Raw genomic sequence first — 22,139 nt, 5'->3', positions numbered from 1 at the left:
CACATTCAATCCACTTTACAGCACTGTTATTTATAAAAATTAAGAGAGGAAAGTAGCCTGTGCCACTCCTCTCAGAGAGGAACCCTTGATTGTCTTCCATTCACCAGATTTCTTCTCAAATAGGCTGTAAATTTTACAATGCCAAGAAGCCTGTCTTATTCTTCTATGTATTCTAACATTGATTGGCAAAAGAAATTGCTAATACATGGTAAATTTATTAAAAGTATGTTCCCATACTAAATTGTATCATATTAAAAAATAATAAGCAGTATTTCCCTGGCACAGTATAATTTCTTTACAAATTAACAAGTTATAATACTGGTCAAATCCCATTACATTAAATATCTTTGTATAACCAAAGCTTTTCAAGCCCTGTTAATGGTGAAATTGTAACACCATTTGAGGTAATGTGAAAATTTTAAAGTTCCTTGAAATTCAATGAAAGTAGATTTGACCTGTATGTAAAATAATACACCACACCTTCTTACTTACTATGCTTAGGTATTTTAAAACAATATTGTACAAACCAAAGACAATCTTAAATTAAAAGTGAAGGATATCTATTTCAGCTTCAAAAATTTATCATTCACTAAATATTTATTCAAACCTTAGATGAGTCAAGAAAAATTGATGAGGATTTTAAAAAATGCTGGACTGGCCATAAACTTTATTAATTAATGGATTTTATGTACCATAATGTCATTTTCCCCTATATTCACTTAGAAGGGAAACAATGTGAAGAATCACATGTCTATTTTAAATTACTGAAATCCAATTTTTCATGAACATTTTAAAAGAAATACTTCTACACCAAGTTTTAAATGTAAGTAGTTCAATGATAAATGATTGAACCCTACTGAGATCAAATTTCAAGCTAAAATGATTAAAGTCAATTTCAAGCAGTTTAATATAATTTTGCATACTAAAATGCACCACCACGTTAATAATTTAGAAATACAGGTACATATATGTTTCACAGAAACAGAGTATTCCCACAGTATAAGCCAAGCCACAACTACTATAATCTCTGGATATCATACATTATTTACAATGTACATATCATAAGAATGTTAATAAATTACACATACACATGTTATATGAAAAGATTATCTACAGATGAAACAAAATTCATGTTACATTTTTATAGTCTTTGGATACCATGTTATTTACAATGTACATAGCAGGAATATTGAAATAAAACTGAAGAGCACACAGCTGAGCAACTTCTCAAAATCAAAATACTACTCAAAACTAGGTCAAAGGAGAGTTCAAATAGTTCAAATAAAATTACAACCTTTTACAGATTTGGCAAAAAAGCATGCACTTTGGGGGAATTAAAATATGATTTCTATGTTACTCACAAGGAGCTACATTCTGCTTACAAATTTAAGCAATATAGTATGATAAAAAAATTAACTGAACCCCAACAAACAGGTCAAAAATGTCTAGCTGTGTAGGGCTCCACAGCCAGTTTTCCAATAGTGGATCCCTTCCTGGACACTACAGTCTGCTACCATACCAGGTAAGCATACTCAAAACAAAATTCACTTTAAAATCAAGCTTATGTACAATTAAAATGATTGGTCTCGATATGCTTACTTTTTATCTAGTTTGAACAATGAGAGACAAAGAAAAGACTTGGATCAAAATAGCATAGATAAGAAGGATTCAACAACTGTAACTTACTACGAAATAGTTTTCTTGGTACAAAGGAAAACAGAAAAATAAGCAAAGAAATACTTTAAATATTGGTTTGGAGCTTGTATTCCTTCAACAAGAATCATTAGGCTAATACTGTAGGCACACGCTTCAAGCTCCACAACTTACATTCTTAACAAATTGATAGCCTACCTGATATGCCATTCTTGCTGGTGTTCAATAAAGCTACAGATGCTGCAGAAACTCTTTTATTGTTCACAGTCTGCCCTGGTTTCCTTGAGGTACATTCTTCACTATCACTGTCCTGTAAATTTAGTAGCCTTGGCTGGAAACACTGTAGTCGACATGATCTGATATTGCTTAGTATTTCAGAAAGGGACAGTCTGTTTTCACAATGTTTATTGGAAGCATTGGTCCATGAGAAATTAGAAGAAAAGTCTATAGTTTGGGAAGAGCTTGAAAAACCATTCAGCATTTCAGGGTCTAGCTGTTTCAGGACAGGGTCATGTTCTGTGGAAATCCGGTCCATTATGACCCTGAAAAACAATATGATTAGTTATTAACTACAAAAGTCTTATAAAATTTTCCTTATTTTTCATTGTCCGAATAGATGGAAAACAAATAGTTTACCTTCCACCTCTGCCAATTCTCCTCCTTGCGAATCCTATACATCTTCTTGGGACAGTAAGAGTTGTAAGGCAGTGCCTATATCTCAACTTATCCAAATCTGCCAGCTCTGAATTGTCATTTGAATGGTTAGTTTGGTCCGAACGAGGCTATAAAGAAAAGAAAAAATAAATGAAATATATAGATTAAAATGAAAAGCACAGTTCAACAGTTGGGGGAAAAAAAAACCCACCTAATTTTAAAAAGCCCTAAATTTAGTAGCATTATAACAACTAACTAAAATGTAAACAAAAGACTATTTATTCTAAATGTTTTTGGACAGCTCTGTTAGAAAGCGTTTTCTTATCTCTAGCCAGATTTGCAATTTCTGCTTACCATTTCTACTTTGCACTTCTTGGGCCCAGAAAACAAATGTAATTCCTCTTCCACAAAATAGATCTTCAAATATCTCTTCCCTTCTCACCCATTTTAAATCATCTCTTCAGTAAAAACATAGTCAGCTTCTTCTATGGATCTTTAAATTGAATGATCTTAAATTCACTCACCATTCAGATTCCTCACATTGGAATAATTCCCACTTGTCAGTGTACTTCCTTATACATGCCACTCATCCTTATTTTATACACTAAATTTCAATTAATGAAAATGGTAATCACACTGGCTTTCTTGGTTATTATATAATGCTTCTAATTTACATTAAGAAATTCACAGAATTAAATAAGTAATTCATTTTTTAATAGCTTCTAGTTTGGACTAACTATTTTTCAAGGTACATATTTTTCAAAGACTCCATGGGATTCCTGATATTGAAGTCAAAGTTTGGGAGGAGTGCTATTACCAAATTATAGATGGGTTAGTTTAGGGAAATTAGATAGAAAAGAACTTAATTTCTAATAATGAGAAATGGTTCTTGAAGCAGTCACTGGTCAAATTTAAGCATTTTATACATTTACGTTCAAAACAATGATTCAACCAATTGCATTTCAATTCTTATTTCCCACCATGAAAAAAGACTAGCCACCTATTATACTCTTCCTTTTGTTCTTCTAAAAAATAATTTTTGTGTGTTAGTGTCCTGACTACCTCAATAAGCAACCTTTAACTGTTATCTTTACAAAATTTTTAAAAGAAGAGACATGTCTGTGTGTGTGCGTGTGTGTGTGTGTGTAATCTGACTGAAGATCACTGAAAGACTGATTCTTCAAAAAGCACCTGAGAACCAGTTTAATTACTTAAGAGTCAATCACACCTTACACATTAATTATATTACTTAAAATTCAAGCAATCAGAATTTTGGGCTGACTGACAGGGTGTGTGTGTGTGTGTGTGTGTGTGTGTGTGTGTGTGTGTGTGTGTGTGTAAGTAATTAATTCTTTGGGGTTATACTAAATGTACTTCAACCATTTTACCTGTTAGTACAAATTCAGTAGAGTAGTTCAATAAGATCTGAATTTTATCTAAATAAACACAATTTAAGTGGAAAAAATCCTGTCTAGTTAAACCAAGTAACTAACTAAATGATGGATAAAATACTGCCAGATAAGAGCTTTAAAATTATCATGGCCATATTTTGTATCTGAATAAGTATGCAGGTTAACATCTTGCATAAGTCAAATGGTTTTCCAAAACCAAAACCAATGTCAAAGTACATTGATGTTTTTTATTTTTATATTAGTCGTTTTCCAAAAACTCAACATAAACAAGAATATCCAAAATAATGGAGCCCGATACATTTAGAAATGATTCACTATCTTTTAGCATCTGTTCTTCACCCATTTATTGCTAAATAAATATTGCTTATTAACTTCCCATTCCCAAATCAAGAGTATAGTATCTTCTGATCCAGTTCACAATATCACAAAAAAGTAAAGTACTTACAGCAAAATACTGGCATCCTGCCCTCCTCCTGAAAGCACAGGGACCATCAGGATCATTTTCTTCTTCAGGTTCTGAAACTGGTGATGGTACCTAAATAGAGAAGACATTTCATTTTTAGGTAAAAATTCATTTTGTAGTTCTAGCTTTAAATATTCCTAAAAATCTAAATTCTGGTCATAAAGATCACTTAAATTATAAAAAGGACTTCATTTCTGCCTAAAACATTATTTAAAGGCTGTTTGTGTTAAAATGTCATCCATACATGTCCAGATCCTGCCATGTAAGTACATCAAAAATTACGTAAAACACTTTTAAGATATGCCATTATTTAGTACTGGTCTAGTTCATCTCAAGTGCTTGATAACTCTGTATTGACCAAAGAAAGAAGTATTAAACATAGGCAAAGTAGATGCTATTTATATAGAATGATGTGAAGGGTGTCAAAAACCTCCAACTTCCAACATGTTGTTATCAGTAAGTTTTCCATAGTTAATGACCTGTAGAACCCTTCTTTCAGGATAATATCTTCAAAGATTTCTGTTAAAATATAAAGAAGTGATATACTGTTTTTACCACCTATTAATACACTGCTTTTATGAGGTACAGAAAATGGAAGGCTGACCTTAGAATCGGGAAGATTTGAGTTTAAATTTTATAACTGAAATATTTTAGCTATAGCATCATAAGTAAGTCACTAAGTATTATAGTCCCAGGCAACTGACTAAAACTATAAGTTATAGACAGGTTACCAATTTCTATAACTGAACATATTTCTACAATGTTGAAATCAGAGACAGTTTAATAAAGAGCTGGGTCCTAGAGACATAGGATTGAAACGAGAAATGGAAAGAGCTGAGAATGAAATATAGTTTACTGATTTAGTAAAGCAAAGGACAAAGACCCAAGTATGGTACAACAGTTCCTGGGGAGCCCAGGAACAACAACAACAACAACAACAACAACAACAACAACAACAACAACAACAACAACAACAACAAAACATGGGGAATACATTAAGGGGAGAAATAGCAAAACCAAAAAAAAAGCCCTGAGAGAGGCAGCATGTCTAATAAGCCAATGAACAAAGAATCTGAAGGCCCAGGGTTCTAGGCTCAGCTTTGTCAGCCAATATGTATGATCTAGACAAGTTACAAACTCTATAGCATTCACATCTTTAAAATAATTAGATAGATTAAGACCCCTTCTAGCGCTGACATTGTGATTCTAAAATATACCCAAAAATATACTTTAAAATGTAATTATTTGATTTAATGATACCTTACCTATCCATCAATTTACTTATTGAAAAACACATCAGGGAGTTAGCAAAAAGAGGTCTTTGAGTAGTTAAAACAGATGTAATGGAGTATATGCACTGAAGTTCAAGTACTTTATTCACAAGGGAGCTGCTCTTGCCTTCTCATTCAGAACTATTTAGTCTTACTTCACACAAAATTCATGGAAACTTGGCTATTTAGTTTTCAAGCCTACAGGTGAGAAGCAGCAATTGAGGAGTCTATTAAGGATTGTAAAGCTGATAGAAGAAAGAAGTGACAATTGAGAGGCTCTAGACAGAAAACCTATAAAAAACAATAACCTGACTAAAACTGGCACTAAGTAGATTTAGTTCTAGAAGAGAGGTGCCTATTTGAGGTGACAATGTACTTCCACAAACCCCACTTGAAGACACTGAAGGACTGTGCTGGGACCTATTAACTGTTGCTTGATTCTTCTTCCCTCAAGTCAAGTGTACTAAAGCCCCAAACCTAAAACTTGAAAGGAAAGGCAATCCCAAATGCGAATATTACCTTTTAGTCACTTTGCAAATTATTTCATTCTTTTCCCTCTTCTCTTCATAACCACCATTGCTTCCAGGATAATTCTTCCCCTCTCCCCAAGTTTTAGCCTTTGTCTCCCTTACCAATACACAAGTACTTATACAAAGGAACTTTTACTAAGACTCTCCTCTAAATTTCTACATAAAAGATTAATTTTTTTGTAAAAATTTTCAGGAAAAAAAAGGAGGATATTATGAAGATCTACAGGGCAAGAACATAATACTTGGTGCTACTTCTAGTTATTACAATAACAAGTTATATGAAATTGGGGCCCACCATAAATTAGATCTCTGATATCACATATCACAAAGTCAAACAGTTTTATTATTGCTATTTAACTTTAAGTAATTCATTGTCCTTGGAAAAGGGAACCTCAAAAGATTTATTAAAGGTCACTACTACCAAGAGCCAGTTAGTATTGCTATAATATGTTTAGAATGAATTTGTGATGACAAAGGGGAAAAGAAAATGTATGTAAATGTGGTTAATCAGAAGTTTTGAGATATATTAAGCATAAAAACATTATCATACGAAGTAATATCCAAGTACTATCTAGTCCTATATTCTAACAATGAGATCAAAAAATGTTTGGGAAGGACTTGGCATCAGTGGTAAACAATAATGGATATATTTCAAACTTTAAGACATTTCTCATGAATCTACCCTGCATAAATTTGTCTAACATTTCTTGAATCCATATAGCCAGGCTGAAATGTACAAACAAGTCACCGCTTTAAAAAATCATTTCTTATGTTGGTTGTTTGTATAAAGAAAGGCACTTTCTTACAAAAACAAATTATATATAATTGTTAAGTTTCTAGGCCAACCCAACTAAAACTATTTAATCCACTATGTACTTCATGATGTATTTATATGGATAAATATTTAGCACTTCAATTTGATGTCAAAGGTGACATTTGATCCTTACAGCCCTTGCAACTATTTAGTCCATTTGTTAAATATTTCAAGTTACCTTCTAGGAAGTAATATTGGTAAAATAACAAAGTCAATACACCTAGTCCTAAAAAGGTGAGGAAATTAATTATTAGTTAGGTGCTATCCAATAAATAGCACTTGATAATCTCTGACCTACAGAGTTGGTAACTAAGTATTTTTCATTTCAGAATGTCTGTGGAAGGAATTCAACAGTATTACCTAGTCAATTCAATTCAAAATAAGGAAAGGTTTCTAATTTCACTAGCATAAGGAAATCCTAGATGTTGATTTCTCTACCAAACCATTGTGATTTATAGTCCTAGAAGTTTACTTAGAGTTATTTGCCTAGAATCTTACAGCCACTAAGGTATTTGAAGCCAGATCTACTACTCCATGCTATCTATTACACATAAAGCATTGAAGATAATTGTGCCGGAACAATGTAAAATTTACTTTATATCAAGAATTAGTGTGAAAAAGTATCAGCTGGACTTGGAAGACTGGAAATTCAATATGAAAAGTCTACTTTTGTTGTATTATGAGGCAACATGTTCCACCGTACTTCACACTAGATCAAATGAGATAATATTCGTAAAAAAAAAATTTTTTTTGAGGACAAAGCAGGTGTTCAATAAACACTTATTTCCTCATTCCCTTTCTTTAATCTGACCCAGTGATAGTTTAGAAGTATTGCCTTCAGTTCTGAGCATAACATATTACTACAGAGCATTAAAAAACTATAGTGTCCAGAAAAAAGGTAACTAAAAGTGAGAGAATCAAGAAGTATGGTATAATAAAACTGTTTCAAAGACCTACAGAAAATACTTAGGCAAATGTCTTTATATGAAATGTTTTGTGAAAGAGAGATTATTAATCTTGTTTCATGTAAACCCAGAAAACAAAAGAATGCTTGCTTTGTAGAGACACAGATAATGGCATGATGTAAAGAAGAAACTTTTGATTACAGTGGTTAAAAAACAGAGTAACAACAACACAGAACAGGTAGCTTCTGGAGTTAATGGTTTCTGCTTCCCTGCAAATTTTTTCAAATCAAAAGAAAACATTTTAAGCAATGGTCATAGGCTAGGAGAAGAAAAGTTTTTCAAACTTGAGATCATTTGTTTCTTTTATAAAAAACTTTTTAAAAAAAATTTCTGAACTTAAAAACCACCTTGCCCTCCATACTCTGCCTCCCACCACAAGGATATTTTCATATGCTTAGAAGAACAATAAGAGAGTCTGGTATACAAAGCTGTCAATCTATTTTTTACTGATTACTTTTATTACTAACTATGTTTAATAAATTCAATGTTTTACTTTCAAAACCATGCTGGCCCATTTATGCTTCCTTCAGAACAGCCTTTAGTTCTTTTCTATATATTTAAAATGTCTCAAGTAGTGTTTTCTTTCTCTCCTCCCCCCATTAGTATTACTCTTTTCTTAAGGGGAAGGGAGGAACTATCCTTTTAATAAATTAGCATAATAAACTAAAACAAATCCCCACACAGGCCAAGTCCAAAACTGTATTTTGTTTCCTATTTGCATATGACTTCCATCAAGAGATATATAACACACTTCATCATAAGTCCTATGGAGATATGTTTGGTCATTGCTTTGATCCGAGTTCTTAAGTCTCAAAGTCTCTCAATGTTTTTCTGTATAATGTTGTATCAATTGTTCTCTTGGTTCCGCTTACATCACTCTGAATCAGTTCATTCTTTTCAAGGTTCTCTGAAATTGTATCTTTTATCATTTCTTAATACATAATAATACTCCATTACACTCACATACCATAATGTGTTCAACCAAACTCCAAACAATGGGTAATCCCAGCATTAGCTTCCAAGAATATTTTTCCCTTCCTTCAAAATTGGGGAATTTGTTTTGCTTGTTACTACTATTTCCATGTTTTTGTGTTACTATTACTTCCTTCTTATTGACCTCTCTTTTCCCTATTTCCACCTATTTCCCTGTTGAATTTGAAGTATCAAACTGGGATGGATTCAACCATCTGTTCAATTCAGAGGGATTCTTCCAACTATTTAAATAATTTTACCTTTTGGGGATTTTCTGGTCTCTTGAATATCAAAGTTCCTACTTTGTTCAGTCAGATTTTTTTCACTGGAAGTGCTTCAAAGCTTTCTATTTCATATTAAACATTCTTATTTCCCCTTTTAGGATTACGCTCAGCTTTTCAGGATAAATTATTCTTGGTTATAAAACTATTTATTTTACTTTTTTTTTTCAAATATACTATTCAAGATCTCCTCTTGCTTTTAACAGAAATTACTAGGTCATGTATAATTCTGACTATAATACTTTTGATACTTGAGTTGCTTCTTCCTATTATTCCTTTGATGTAGAAACTCTGAATTTTGGTTATGATACTCCTGAGATTTTTCATTTGGGGTTCCATTCAAAAAATGATTGGTGAATTCTGGTTCTCAAAGATCTAAGCAAATTTAATTTATAGATTCTTTAAAGTGTCCACCTTTTCTTTTTTAATCACTGTTTTCAGGGAATTCGATGATTTTCATTATTTCTTCTTAACCCATTTTCAAGGTCAATATATCATAGCTTATGTTTTCCAATTTTTTTCAATCTTTTCATTTTGTTCTATTTGCTTTTTTTGATTTAGATATTTTATGTTTTTCTTTTACACCATCCAGACTTCCTCCCACATACACCATCTAAGAGAGGTAGACACTAAGATAGCATAGATATCAAAGAATTTTTTCTATACAATGAAAAAAATGAGGAAAAGAAATTTTTCAGCAAGAGGTCAATATACTGAAAAAATAAATCTGAAATTACATGCAATGTTCCACACACTTGTCAGTTTTGCTGACTGCTTTTTCTCTTCCACCTTTCTTTTAAAAAATTCTTTTGTAAGAGATAGCATTCTATAAGGAGAAATAAAAAGGGGGGAAAAACCTAAAATAAATAAAAATGTATACTTTTAAAAATGTTGCATACACAGATATCTCCTCCCCCATAAACAAAGAAGTAGAAGTATCTTCTCATAGATCTTCTTTGAAAGTGAAGCTGGTTCTTTTATTCTTCTGCAACACTCATTTTCAATAGTTTTGCAGTTATTCTTTTCATTTTCATTGTTGTAATCCTTGAATATACCATTTTCCTGCCTCTGATTACTTTACATCAGTTCATATGACTTTTTCTATGCATCTCCATTTTAATCCTGTTAGTAATTTCTTGCAGCACAGTAACATTTCATTACATTCATGTACCATAATTTGTTTATTCCCCACTTGATGCATATATAACATATACACACACCCACACACACCCACACACACAGTGTGTATATAGCTACTACAAAGAATGATACTATAAATATTTTAATAGCCACTTTATTTGCAAAATTCCAAACTCCTTTTCAGAACAGCTATGTCCACTGACAGTTCTAATAATATACCAGTTTCTCCATCTACTTATAAGCTCTCCCACCCTCCACAATCATTGACAATTCCCATATTTTGTCATCACCAATTTGCTGGATGTGAGGTGAAACCTGAAAAATCTGCGTTTTCTTATTACTAATGTCTTAAGAGAACTGCTTTATATTGCTAATAATTTGCAATTCTTGTTTTGCTTGGTTTGATCATATCTTTGACCTTCTGCAAAGACATATCATCTCATTTATGTTTCAGATATCAAACTTTTATTACAAATATTGATAATATTGATAACAAGAATTCCCCCCCAACCCCATGAAAAGTTCCCACCTTCTTATTCTGGCTATATGAGTTGACTCTCTTTGTGCAAAAGTTTTACAATTTTACAGAATCAAAATAATTTATTGTATCTTTTTTTGTAACTGTCTCGTTTGTCTGGTTAAAAATTTACCTCCCATCCACTGGTGTAAAAAGTGTATATAATCTGTGATTTTAATGGTATGGTTTTTAATATTCAGGTTGTATATTCATTTTGATTTTATAATGGAATATAGTGTAGGTTATTTGTCTAAGTCTAATTTCATTCAAATTACTTTCTAGTTTTCCTAGTAGTTCTTCTCAAATAATAATTGCTTTCCTAATTAATTGAAGATTTGAGGGTTTATTGAATTAAGTTTCATTATTTATGATTCTCACTTGTTTAATCTTTTTCATTAATCTACATTATTTTTTAAACTAGTACTAGTACTACTTTGTACTAAAGCTTGAGATCTAAAAGAGATATTCACTCTTCACTCCTATTTTTTTCACTGATTTCTTGATGGTCCTACAGCTTTTATTATTTCAAGTGAAAAATTATTATATCATAATAAAGTATCTTTTCAGAACTTTGGTATAGTATTAATTATGTAAATTAACTTTGGCAATAGTAATTTTTATCATATTGGATATTCTCTTAGCTATTTAAGCTATTTTTTTTAACAGATCCTTTTGAATATACAAGTATTGAGTATTGTTTTGAATGGGAATTTTTCTATAATTACTTCTTAAGACTTTGTTATTATATAAAAATGCAACCTTTTATGGGTTGCAAGCCACCAAAAAAAAAAAATTGTCTACCATTAACCAACCTTTCTGCTTTTATTTTTTTTATCTTCTCTTATTGTCAGTGCTAGCATTTTCACAACTATAATCAAACAAAAGTGGAATGAAGGAGGGCATCATTGCTTTGCTCCTCCCTAAATTAATTGGAAAAAGTTCTAGTATCTAACTTGCATAAGATGTTTTCTTTTGGTATGAACTAGATACTTTTCATGTTATACATATATATACTTTATATACCTATATTAGCTTTTTTCTTTTGTGAATAATAATATTAAACCATGCTTAATATTTCCTTCTTTATAAGTCCAACTTGGCCATAAGAAATTATTTCTTGAATAAATCACTGTAGTTTGTTTCAAAAGTCTTTATTTAAAATTTTAGACAATAAGACTACATTTGTCTCATCAAAAGAGAATGGTAATGTGCTTTTTTTCCCTCAATTTTGAGTCGGCACCAATTGTTATTTTATAATTCTCCTGTAAATCCATCCTTTCGCTTTTCCTCTCTCCAATTTGCTAGCTCCTCTATAGCTGGTTTTATTTCCTTTTCTGAAATTGTTATTTAAAATCTCTCATGGTGAGAGATTTTGGGTGTGTCTCACTTGTATATATTATCTTCTCTTTCCTTTGTATTCACAGTTTTGTTGTCATAAAACTATGCACAGTAGCTTCTTCTAATTCTTTTTATTTCTCATGTGTCTGTTGTGATTTTACTGCGTTCAGTTTTTATTTTGTTGACTGGATTATTCTTCTGTTCTTTTCAATCAAATTAGCTAAAAATTTATCCATTTGGTTAGTTTTTTTAAAGAATTACTTTTTAGTTTTATTGTCTTTTTGGCTTCAATTTATTTCTCTAATCTTCAAGATTTCTGATTTTATGTTTATTTGGGACTTATTTCTTGGATATCTTTTTTCTTTCTTTCTTTTTCTTCTTCTTCTTTTTTTTTTTCTGAGGCAATTGGGGTAAAGTGATTTGCCCAGAGTCATACAGCTGGGAAGTGTTAAATGTCTGAGGCAAGATTTGAACTCAGGTCCTTCTGATTTCAGGGCCAGTGCTCTATCCACTGAACCACCTACCTGCCCCAGGTTTCTATTTTTTTTTTTTAATGCACAACTGATTAATAATCAACATCACATTTTCTACTTTGCTTATGTATACATTTAGGCATATAATACTCTTATTAGAACCTCTTTGGTTTTTGGAATACCTTAGATCTACTAGGTCTAATTTTTTATAATAGTCTATAACTTCTTGTGTCATTCATTTCTTTAGACTTAGTTCTCAAATTGGTACTTTGGCTTAGGGCCTGGGACTGCCCTGCTACTGTGTTTGAAGTGGAAGGCTTTGACTTGTTTAATCTGAGTTACTATACTAACTTCCACTTCTTTGAGGTTCTGAGTGCTTTTCCATACGGCCTAGGGAACTTAGGATTCCTTAATACCATTCCTAGCATTATGTTATGGGGGATAGAAGCCTCTTCTAAATGCCTCTAGACAAAAAAGCAGAGTACAAGATTCTCTGACCATTCTCTGTTGCTAAGGGAGGCTATCATCTTATTTGTCTGCTCTGTTGGCTTGTCTAGAAGCCCCTTTCTCTATCTCCTTTTTGTGGTGGCATTTTGTGAAGTTCTAGGGAGGAAGAAGTCAGCTACTTTGGTTTGCTTTGGTTGCTCATAGTACTTCTCGATCTTTATTTAGTTGGGTGGAATTTTTTTAGTTTTTCAATGAGGTAGATATGTGGGATTGTTAGGCTGGCTGCCTTCTTAGCCATAAGCTCTTAAATTCCACTTGTTGGTTACTTTGCAAAAGGAATTCTTGGTCAGGTACAGATTAGACTAGAGAACTTCTACTAAAGTACCTTCCAATTCTAAGATTCTTTGATTTGAAGAGCTAGAAAGGAAAGGGTTTCTCATGTAATAAGGAGTCACTGGGTTATTAGCAAGGATACATTTCCTTTTAAGTTTTTGTGTGTTTCTTACTATATGTAGGCAGTTCTTGACGTGGAATGATACTAAGAAGGTTAGTCTTCACACTTCCCTGGGGCATAACTGTAGAATCATTTGCCCTTTTTCTTCTGTGCAAATAATCTAAGAACTCCTTAAGAGTTTAGGGGAACTAGCCTATGATGAGAGATAAATGCTAGAAAACATATTTGCATGAAACTTCTTATTAAAGGTGAACCAAGGCTATGATCACTTAAGAAGCTTAAGCCTCAGACAAGTGGCATATGGAGAAAGCACAAGAACATTTCTGAGTCCAACTAACTCTACAAATGCTTCCTTAGTCCCCTCCCCCCACAACAGAACCAGAGATTTAAATTTTATGCTCCTCATTCCATGAATCTCAGTTGGTATTTTTGGTTAGTATCTCTCAAAACTCTGGCCACTTTGGAAAAAAGTAAAGTTTCATAGTTTTCTCCTGCTTGTCTTTTCTTGAGGCATGCACATTGACTTTCTGAGGTTTTTCTTAACTATTATAAGCCTCACCTTAACTAACAATGAAGAAAAAGAAGATGGGAAAACAGAAGATGGGAAAAAGTGAAAAAGAAAAGATCATATGGATGAAATGAAGGGCAAAAAGAGGCTAAAGTAGTGAAATAAGGTAGTGGAAAATTTTCCTTAAGCAAAACAACAACAACAACAACAACAACAACAACATTCTTTTATCCTTTTAAAAGCTATGCCCACAACCACTTCTGAAGTCTTCCCAAAATTATGAAGGTTAATTTTTGTTTCTCCTCATTATTAATCCTTCTAGCATCTTAACAAAATTTCTATTGTATTTCTCTGACATAAAATTAAAACAATTAGAATAAATGGTTAGAGAACAGATTTTCTTTTAGTTAACTACTCAAGAATATCGGTGAGCCTCCATTTCTTCTTTTATAAAGTGAAGGAGTTGGACTAGATGGCCTTTAGTTTTAAATTTATCACTAAACGAAATAAGGTTGACAGAAAAGGTCAAAATCAAATAAATTTATATTTTGGTTCTTGAAAAGTTACATTTAAATTAATATTTCATAAATTAAATTATTTTAAGTATACTAGAACAATTACTATATTGAAAACCTCTATGAATCATATTGTTATAAAACAAAAATTTATTTTATAATGTGAAGAATCGTTTTAAAATGTTTATGTTCTGAAGAATTTTTTTTAACTTCAAAGAATCTTTAAGTTAAAATACCAAAATTATTATCTGTGTCAAAATCTAGTAGGCAAATTAATTTTGGCCAAAAATTCATTCTGTATTTTATTTGGAAAATGTCCTGGTCATTATTAGCCTTGGTTTTTCAAACACATTATAGTATGACTTCAATATACACAATTTTTCATCATTTTCTACACAGGTATTCCTTCAGATTTCTTAGCAAAATTCTAAAAATTTTTATCAAGTAATAAAATAGTCATGGCCTTAGCACATTGATGTATCTTCATCACATGGGATCCCACTAATAAAAACCTTTAATAAAATGATCTTCCTTGCCACTGCTGATTTAGCAGGGAAGGAGGAAATGGAGTAGTAGTGATCTATGTGCTATATTTAGTAACCTCTAGTTCTGGATTGTTGGGTGAGGATTTTTCTTTCATTCTGTTAAGAATCTTTCTTTTACATTTCTAACTCTAACAGATGACTTAACAAGCTTTCCTAATAATTCCTGCCTCTTCTAATTGACTGACACAAATGAGAAGTTAAATATTACAAGATTCTCAAGCATTAAAATCTTTTTAAATATTATTTCATCTGTTGATATGAATAAAAAAATAAGTACTTAAAAATGTAAATAACTTGTGTTTCATTATTGCTAATGTACATATATATATATATTTTTTAAGTCAGGCTATTTGAAGGTGGAAAAAGGTGAAATTAAGCATGAGTGAAGCCCAAACATGTGAGCAGTGAAATTAATGCAAGGAAGAGGAACTTTTAACTAATTTAGTAAATACATTTTCTATAATATATTAATTTTTAAAGTATACTTTTTGAAGTAGCACTTTTTACAATGAATAAAACCATCAAAACTTTTAGTGAATGAATTTTACAATCATACATTAAGATTGAAAGTTATACAGTAAACAAAGGAAATACTTTAAATTCTAGAAATGTTTCCTTTATCCAAGAATTTGAATAACAATTTTTGATTGAGAGAGGTTTTTTTTACTTGTGCCAACTAGAAATTACAATAATGTTGACATCAGTGACTAAATCTTTTAAAATAAAGTGTAAATTAAGTACCTGTGGGAATTCATCCTCATCTGAGCTGTGGAAGTCATACTGTTTAATATCACTCTTATTGATCACAGGTAATGTCTCAGTAGTGGGCTGCTGAGGAGTTATCAAAGTCTCTGCTTTTGGCTTCTTTGGGTACTTCTTCTTTTGACGAACAACATCAGGTGCCTCTTCTTTTAAAGATGAATGATGAGGGTGCTGTTTGTTATAATTTTGCCCAAGATGAAAGGGAAAATGAAAATATTTTATAATTCAAAGAACCTAAGCTGCTCTATGAAAACCAAAAGTTTTATTTAGAAGTTATTTTTTATTTATTGTTTTGAATATGGAAATGCCAAGGCATCTATTTCAAAGTATTTTATTTCCCATTAGCTACAATAAAATCAATCGAGGGACTTGAATTTATATTTTAGTGATAATAAACTAAAATTAATAGTGTGACTTTGGGGATTATTCAAATGTTTACAATCCAAACACTATGAAATATTTGTATTATCTTTCTTTTTTCTTTCATTATAGGCAATGAATAATGATAACTTTTTAGTTAATATTATAAATAAGGAATTAGTTGAATTCAGTTTATGAATCATTTGTATGCCTGTTTAGTAACTTGATTTATTTGGGAGCAGTGTTTTAAAATTTGAGGTTGATTAATTTCAATGAAAATGAAGTTTCATTATTTTAAAATATATTAATATTCTTAGTCAACTTCACAAACAAACAATATACAAATCTTAAGCTGATGGCGAAGTTATACACACAGAATGGAAACACATTATAATTGTTTTAGAACCAAAGATATTTTACATTATGAAAATAAACTTAGTAAAATGGGAATGAGAAATAAAAACAGAATAAGACAAAAACAATTTCTAAGAAACTACCTAAATAGAAAGGTCTGAAACATGACAAAGAAGTTAATATTCTTTCAAGTTATTATATCTAATATGATAGTCATTCCCACATATGTGTTGTATAAGAAAGAGCTGGAAATCATTACCACCAGCTATATCAACCTAAACAATAAAAATGCTGAATACAAATGAAAGGATACATACATACTTGAAAGACTCAGCATACACTAAGTCTATACTGATTCAGATTTATATTTTTACAGAAAGTACATGAAGAGTTTAACAGTTAACATACACACAAAAAAAAATTAGCACTGATGGTAGTTTTTGAGTTAAGCAATTAAACTTTTAAGTGCCCCTTTCAGATTTACAAAAAGATGTGGACAACTACTGTAAATAATGGGTAAGCATTATATGAGATGCTATCAATCAATAACCAACAAACACTTATGAAGTATCTGGTATGTTCCAGGCCCTGTTAGAAGTGCTGCCTCAATAGAGGGAGTACCCATATGTTAATGAGATCATACTTCCAGCAAAGTGACCACTCCTGTTTACCGTAGGATAATTATTAAGCCATGCTAGCTCAATTATGAAGAATACCAACTTATTGCATTACCTGCACTAACTAAACAAGTCTGCTGCACTGGCAAATGTTTTCTAGTGGTAGATAATTTAGAAGTCATTCTTAGAGACAAGAAAATGCACTACATGAACTCTATCTGAAATTTATGATGCCATGATAACCAGTAAAATATTTTACTTTTAGAAGTGAAATAAATGACAACTGTTAAGTCTTCCTTCACTGACAGAAAAAGCAAAGAAATTTAAAGATTAACAGACTTTTAAATGACAATTTTCAAGATTCCAAAATGAACTATTAGTAAAAAACTTAATTTTCCTATAATTTCCTTTCTGTAAAAGAACTCTTTAGTAACATTCCCTGTTTTACAAAAGGTTAAAGTTATCCTCTTGAATTTTATACATGTCTTGGGCACATGTGAAGAAGAAAGTATCTGTAAAAAGACAGGTAGGAAACTAACGATGAAAAGAGGTATAGGGCTCCGTGTGTGTGTGTGTGTGTGTGTGTGTGTGTGTGTGTGTGTGTGTGTGTTTTCTTACCTTTACATAGTATGTGTGTGTGTTCTTACCTTTACATTCTTCCTTGATAAAAATAAAAGTTAAAGAACTATTAGCATAAAATATTTTTTTTCTAAACTTCAATCTGAAAAGAAATATATTTTATATATTTATTTCCTATAATGGAAATATAGCATGAAGAGTAGTGCCAACATGGCTCACATGGACGCAGAATGCAAAGAGAAATAAAGTGGAACAGTGGACAGCAATTAAATAATAGGGGTTTTACTTCTACTTCTGAACAAGTCACTTAACTTTTCAAAGCTTCAGTTTAGTTCACCTGTTAAAGGAGAGTACCTGAGTAGAATAAGTTATAAGAACCCTTTTAATATGAAGATGTTATATAATCTAAATTTAAAGCTGCTTTTTTTCCCCCAGTAGGCAGTAAAATTCAGGTCCAAATAAAGTCAAAACTTATGGTGAAGGATGGGAAGGGATTTAAGATTCAGGCATCCCTTCCAACACTAGGGTTCTACGATCATATACATTTTAAATGTTTAAGTAAAACAAGGGGCAACTTTCTTGTAAGTACCCAAACACCTCGGATCCTTTTCCTCTTGGTTGCAAAAATTTTTTTTTTGTTTTTGTCTAAGAGAAAAGTGTTCGTGCTTGAGGCTGTAGTTGCCCTCTCCATAATCTGGCTTTCTCTTATATTTCAAGTCTTCTTATAATTTATCCTTTCTACATGCTCAGCCATCCACTGATACTGAGATTCTTGTTTTTCTACATCTAAGACATTCCCTATCCGACTGGGTGTTTTCAATCACTGGATGTCCCCACCATGACTTTCCTTATTTAAATCAGCACTTCCTAATCTCCTTGGCTTCCTTTCAAGTCCCAGCTAAAATCTCTTCTTACAGAAACCTTTTCTTTTCATACTTAATCAAAGTGGTTTCCTTCCACTAGTTACCTACAATTTATCCTGTATATAGTCTGTTTCTAGACAGACTTTTGCATATTATTTCCCTTCTAATTAAAATGTGATGGCAAGGACTATCTTTTGCCTTTTTATCTTGTTTATTTAGCGCAGTGCCTAGCATGTAGTAGGTGCTTGATAAATGCTTTTTATCTTGAATTGACTTTATGGTTTAATCATATACTTCAGAAATGAACCTGCAAAAAAATGAGGGCTCAATATAGAGCTTTTGTAAAATAGGTAACTAATATTTGAAACACGTAAACATTAACAAGTTTAGAAATGGTCAATTCCTAGGGTTTTGATAGAACCAAAAAATGGAGCTAACCTTAACATCAAATATTCTTCACATCACATAATAGGTCAGTAATTCAATTTCTGAAACCCTAATATCATTTGTATGGTCAAGTTTTTCCTACCTAGCTAACTGAAGTATTTTATGTATTTGAGTAATTTTTTTTTTAATTAAGAGCTCCCTAAAATAAGTCATTCCGTTACTCAACAAGTATTTATCAGATTTTTAATATATACCAGACACTATTAAGTGAATATAAATAACAATGAATGAAATAAATTCATAATTCAATCTGAATGCATTCTGAAATGGTGCCACACATCTAAGTAAGCAATGAATAAACATAACCACAGCAGTTTAGTGTGGGGAAAAAACTTTAAAGTTCAATTAATCCAATCCCTTTGTTTTGCTAGTGAGAAAACTGAGGAACAGAGAAGTTAAGTGACTTGCCTAAAGTTGTACCTCTTTAAATTTGAAGATATATGAAGATGATAACAACAAGAAAAAGTCTATAGGGGAAAAAATTAAAATTTTGATGTTCAACCTTTAAAATCTGCCACCATTAACAAAGGACACTGCAAAAGATAGTGATTATAAATATATTACAATTATTTAAAAGGATAAATAAACAATTCAATTTATTTTTCAATTTATACTTACAGATTTAAGTACTGCAATCAACACTTACTTGAATCTGGTCAAATTAATCAGATGTAATTTTCCTCAAAAGTTATTTACCTTAGCTTTACATTCTTGGACTTTGTGATGATTTCCATTATGAAGAGTTGCTGGAGTGGCATATATTTCTTTCTCTGGTCTATTAATTTTCACTTCATTAAGGATTTCACCACCATAGTCTCCCAAATGATATCTTTAAAATATGACAAAAAACAATGCTATATATTGTATACAAATATGTTGACCAGAATACAGTTGGCCAGAACCAACCAAATACATGAAGAGTATTTTCTTTGTATCTCATTTTTAGACAAAAAGAAAATAACTTCATATTGGAAGCTTAGTAAAAAAATAAAACTTTTTCAAGACATGCACTCAATTTCTAAATTTTCTACACTTTTCATAGGAACATGATAGACAGAATATCCCCCCTGAGGTACTGAGAATATTTTTACTCATTAAACATAAATTAAGAATACTAAAGCAGAAGTGAATACTAATATATGTTAGAAACTATTTCATCTACTAAAACTGAAATACCAAGTTTTTTCTACTTAATTAATTATAAAACAAAGCTAATTTAAGATTTAATCCCCTTAAATTCTGATTAAACTTTTATTTTACGAATACTGAGTATACTATCACAAAAAATACAATTCAAGTTTAGTATATTTTAATGTGTATGAAAACAAAAGACCAACAAATTTAAATCTTTTTTAAAAACTCATGCAATTATTTTATATTTTTAATAATATTTACTAAAGCGTTATTCTAATGCTATACCATAGCACACAAGTGACCTTAGTTCATAAAAATCTATACAAGTAGAACACAAACTTTGAAAGGTTTTACTATGAACAAGGATGTAGTAATATTGCAAATCAGGGGACTGAGGGAATGAATATCAATTTTCTATGGACCAGATGGCTTAATAATTTGAGAAAAGCTCATTTATCACAATGATCAATTTCACAATTACTGTAATTCTTAAAGATAACATGCTAAGTTATAAATATAGAGGAGTTTCAATAGTACTCATACTGGCCTAACAATGTTGAAATGCTAGAAAATACTGAAGCAATAAAGTCCTATTCCAATGTCTTATTGTTATGGCATGAGGTGAACCATGCATTCTTGAAGACTTTCACAAGGTCTGATATGACCTACCCAAGTTAAGTTTAAAAAGGCTTACAACTAAAATAGTAGCCACGACTTATAAACATATCCCATGGCTTATGATCTACATCTATTGAGATATATATACTCCAATGAAGTTACACAAATTTTTGAGGTACTGGAGAAAGGATTTTTAAAAACTTATCACACAAATGCACTTTTAGCCATCAGTGGTATGAAATATCAGTGTTACCTTTTTTCAACAACTTCTAATGTTAAGTGCAATAATTCCCGTTTTGTTTTCTCTCGTCTCTTAATCATTTCCAAAATTGTTATGGCTCGGCTAAATTCTCGTCTTAATTTCAACATCTTTTCATATGAGGCTTCATCATTTTTGCGATTCTATTGAAAAATGACAATTTTAAGATTATAATGGACAACAAAATGCTACTTTTCATCTTAGCACAGAGACAGTAATAAGCATGTTATTATTATTATTATTATTATTGAAGACTCTGACTGAAAGACTTCTGTGAATAAAGTCAATAAATTAAAAATGCTATTTTATTTTAATGAAGTATGTAAAGATATCTAAAAATAACCAGAAATGTAATATTTTCTCTCACTCTAATTTGGGACCAAAAAAAAAAAAAAAGTAAATAAAAATGAAAACAGCGAATAAGCTTTATCCTAGTGATACTAAGAAAATAAAGTTAAAAATTAAATGTTTAATTATTAATATCTTAATTAGTACTATGAATTTGAGCTAATGAGAGTAAGTGAATGACTGACAGTGGTATAATAATGATAGTAAAATTTTTGAATTTCAGATTTTTTTCATGAGAAATAATTCATTTGCAAGTCAATAGGAGGAACTCAAAGTTATTGTTAAAAATATTTACAGGTAGAAGATAAGTAGGTATTGGAATCCACAATGGCCCAATATAGGCCATTCACTACCCCTAAATTTGACTTCAACAAAAAATTTAAATTTAATATATAATCACTCTTTTAATCCCTTTGAAAAAAACCTGTTACTTTAGGCAAAACGCCAAGAGCTAGGAGTAAAACTGTGGCACACTTGGGTAATTTTTCTAATATTCTCAATGTTTTTGAATCTCTCCTGGCCTGACACATTTTTAAAAGAACAGATAAGTCCAAAGATGACATACTACTATATGGATAATGGAAAGAAAATAATAATGCCTAAAATGATTTTTAAAAAGAAAGTGATGATAAAAAGGAATAAAATATCTTTATTTGAATTGAAAATTTTAAAATAAAAATATTCCCAATAATTATTTTAAATACATTTTTCTATATTTAAATGATGTTATATACTTATATATTATTTTGCTTTCAAAGAAATCTTATTTTAGGACTATGTTCTTATTAAAGGCAACCTATATTCAGACTAATGCAAGTCATTAAGACTATTTGCAGATGGAAAAAA

The 22,139-nt window shown here is 31.0% G+C and overlaps 1 protein-coding gene across 2 annotated transcripts in view; it reads right to left on the bottom strand.

Annotated features, from left to right (window-relative positions):
* The window catches only part of EPC2 (enhancer of polycomb homolog 2), a 158,762-nt gene that overhangs the window by 17,332 nt on the left and 119,291 nt on the right, over window positions 1–22,139 (bottom strand). Inside the window, exons 5-10 of one of the 2 annotated variants that reach the window (XM_051985839.1) lie at window positions 20,940–21,088; window positions 19,631–19,763; window positions 15,694–15,885; window positions 4,165–4,254; window positions 2,290–2,435; window positions 1,852–2,195 (exon numbers count right to left, since the gene is read on the bottom strand). In XM_051985839.1, coding sequence (XP_051841799.1) covers window positions 1,852–2,195; window positions 2,290–2,435; window positions 4,165–4,254; window positions 15,694–15,885; window positions 19,631–19,763; window positions 20,940–21,088 — 1,054 coding nt within the window. The remainder of the gene's footprint in view (window positions 1–1,851; window positions 2,196–2,289; window positions 2,436–4,164; window positions 4,255–15,693; window positions 15,886–19,630; window positions 19,764–20,939; window positions 21,089–22,139) is intronic. The other variant, XM_051985840.1, reaches the window with a different exon arrangement.

The sequence above is a fragment of the Antechinus flavipes genome, chromosome 3 (assembly GCF_016432865.1).
Source record: "Antechinus flavipes isolate AdamAnt ecotype Samford, QLD, Australia chromosome 3, AdamAnt_v2, whole genome shotgun sequence".
NCBI classification, from domain to species: domain Eukaryota; kingdom Metazoa; phylum Chordata; class Mammalia; order Dasyuromorphia; family Dasyuridae; genus Antechinus; species Antechinus flavipes.
This window is presented reverse-complemented; position numbering and strand designations above follow the sequence as displayed.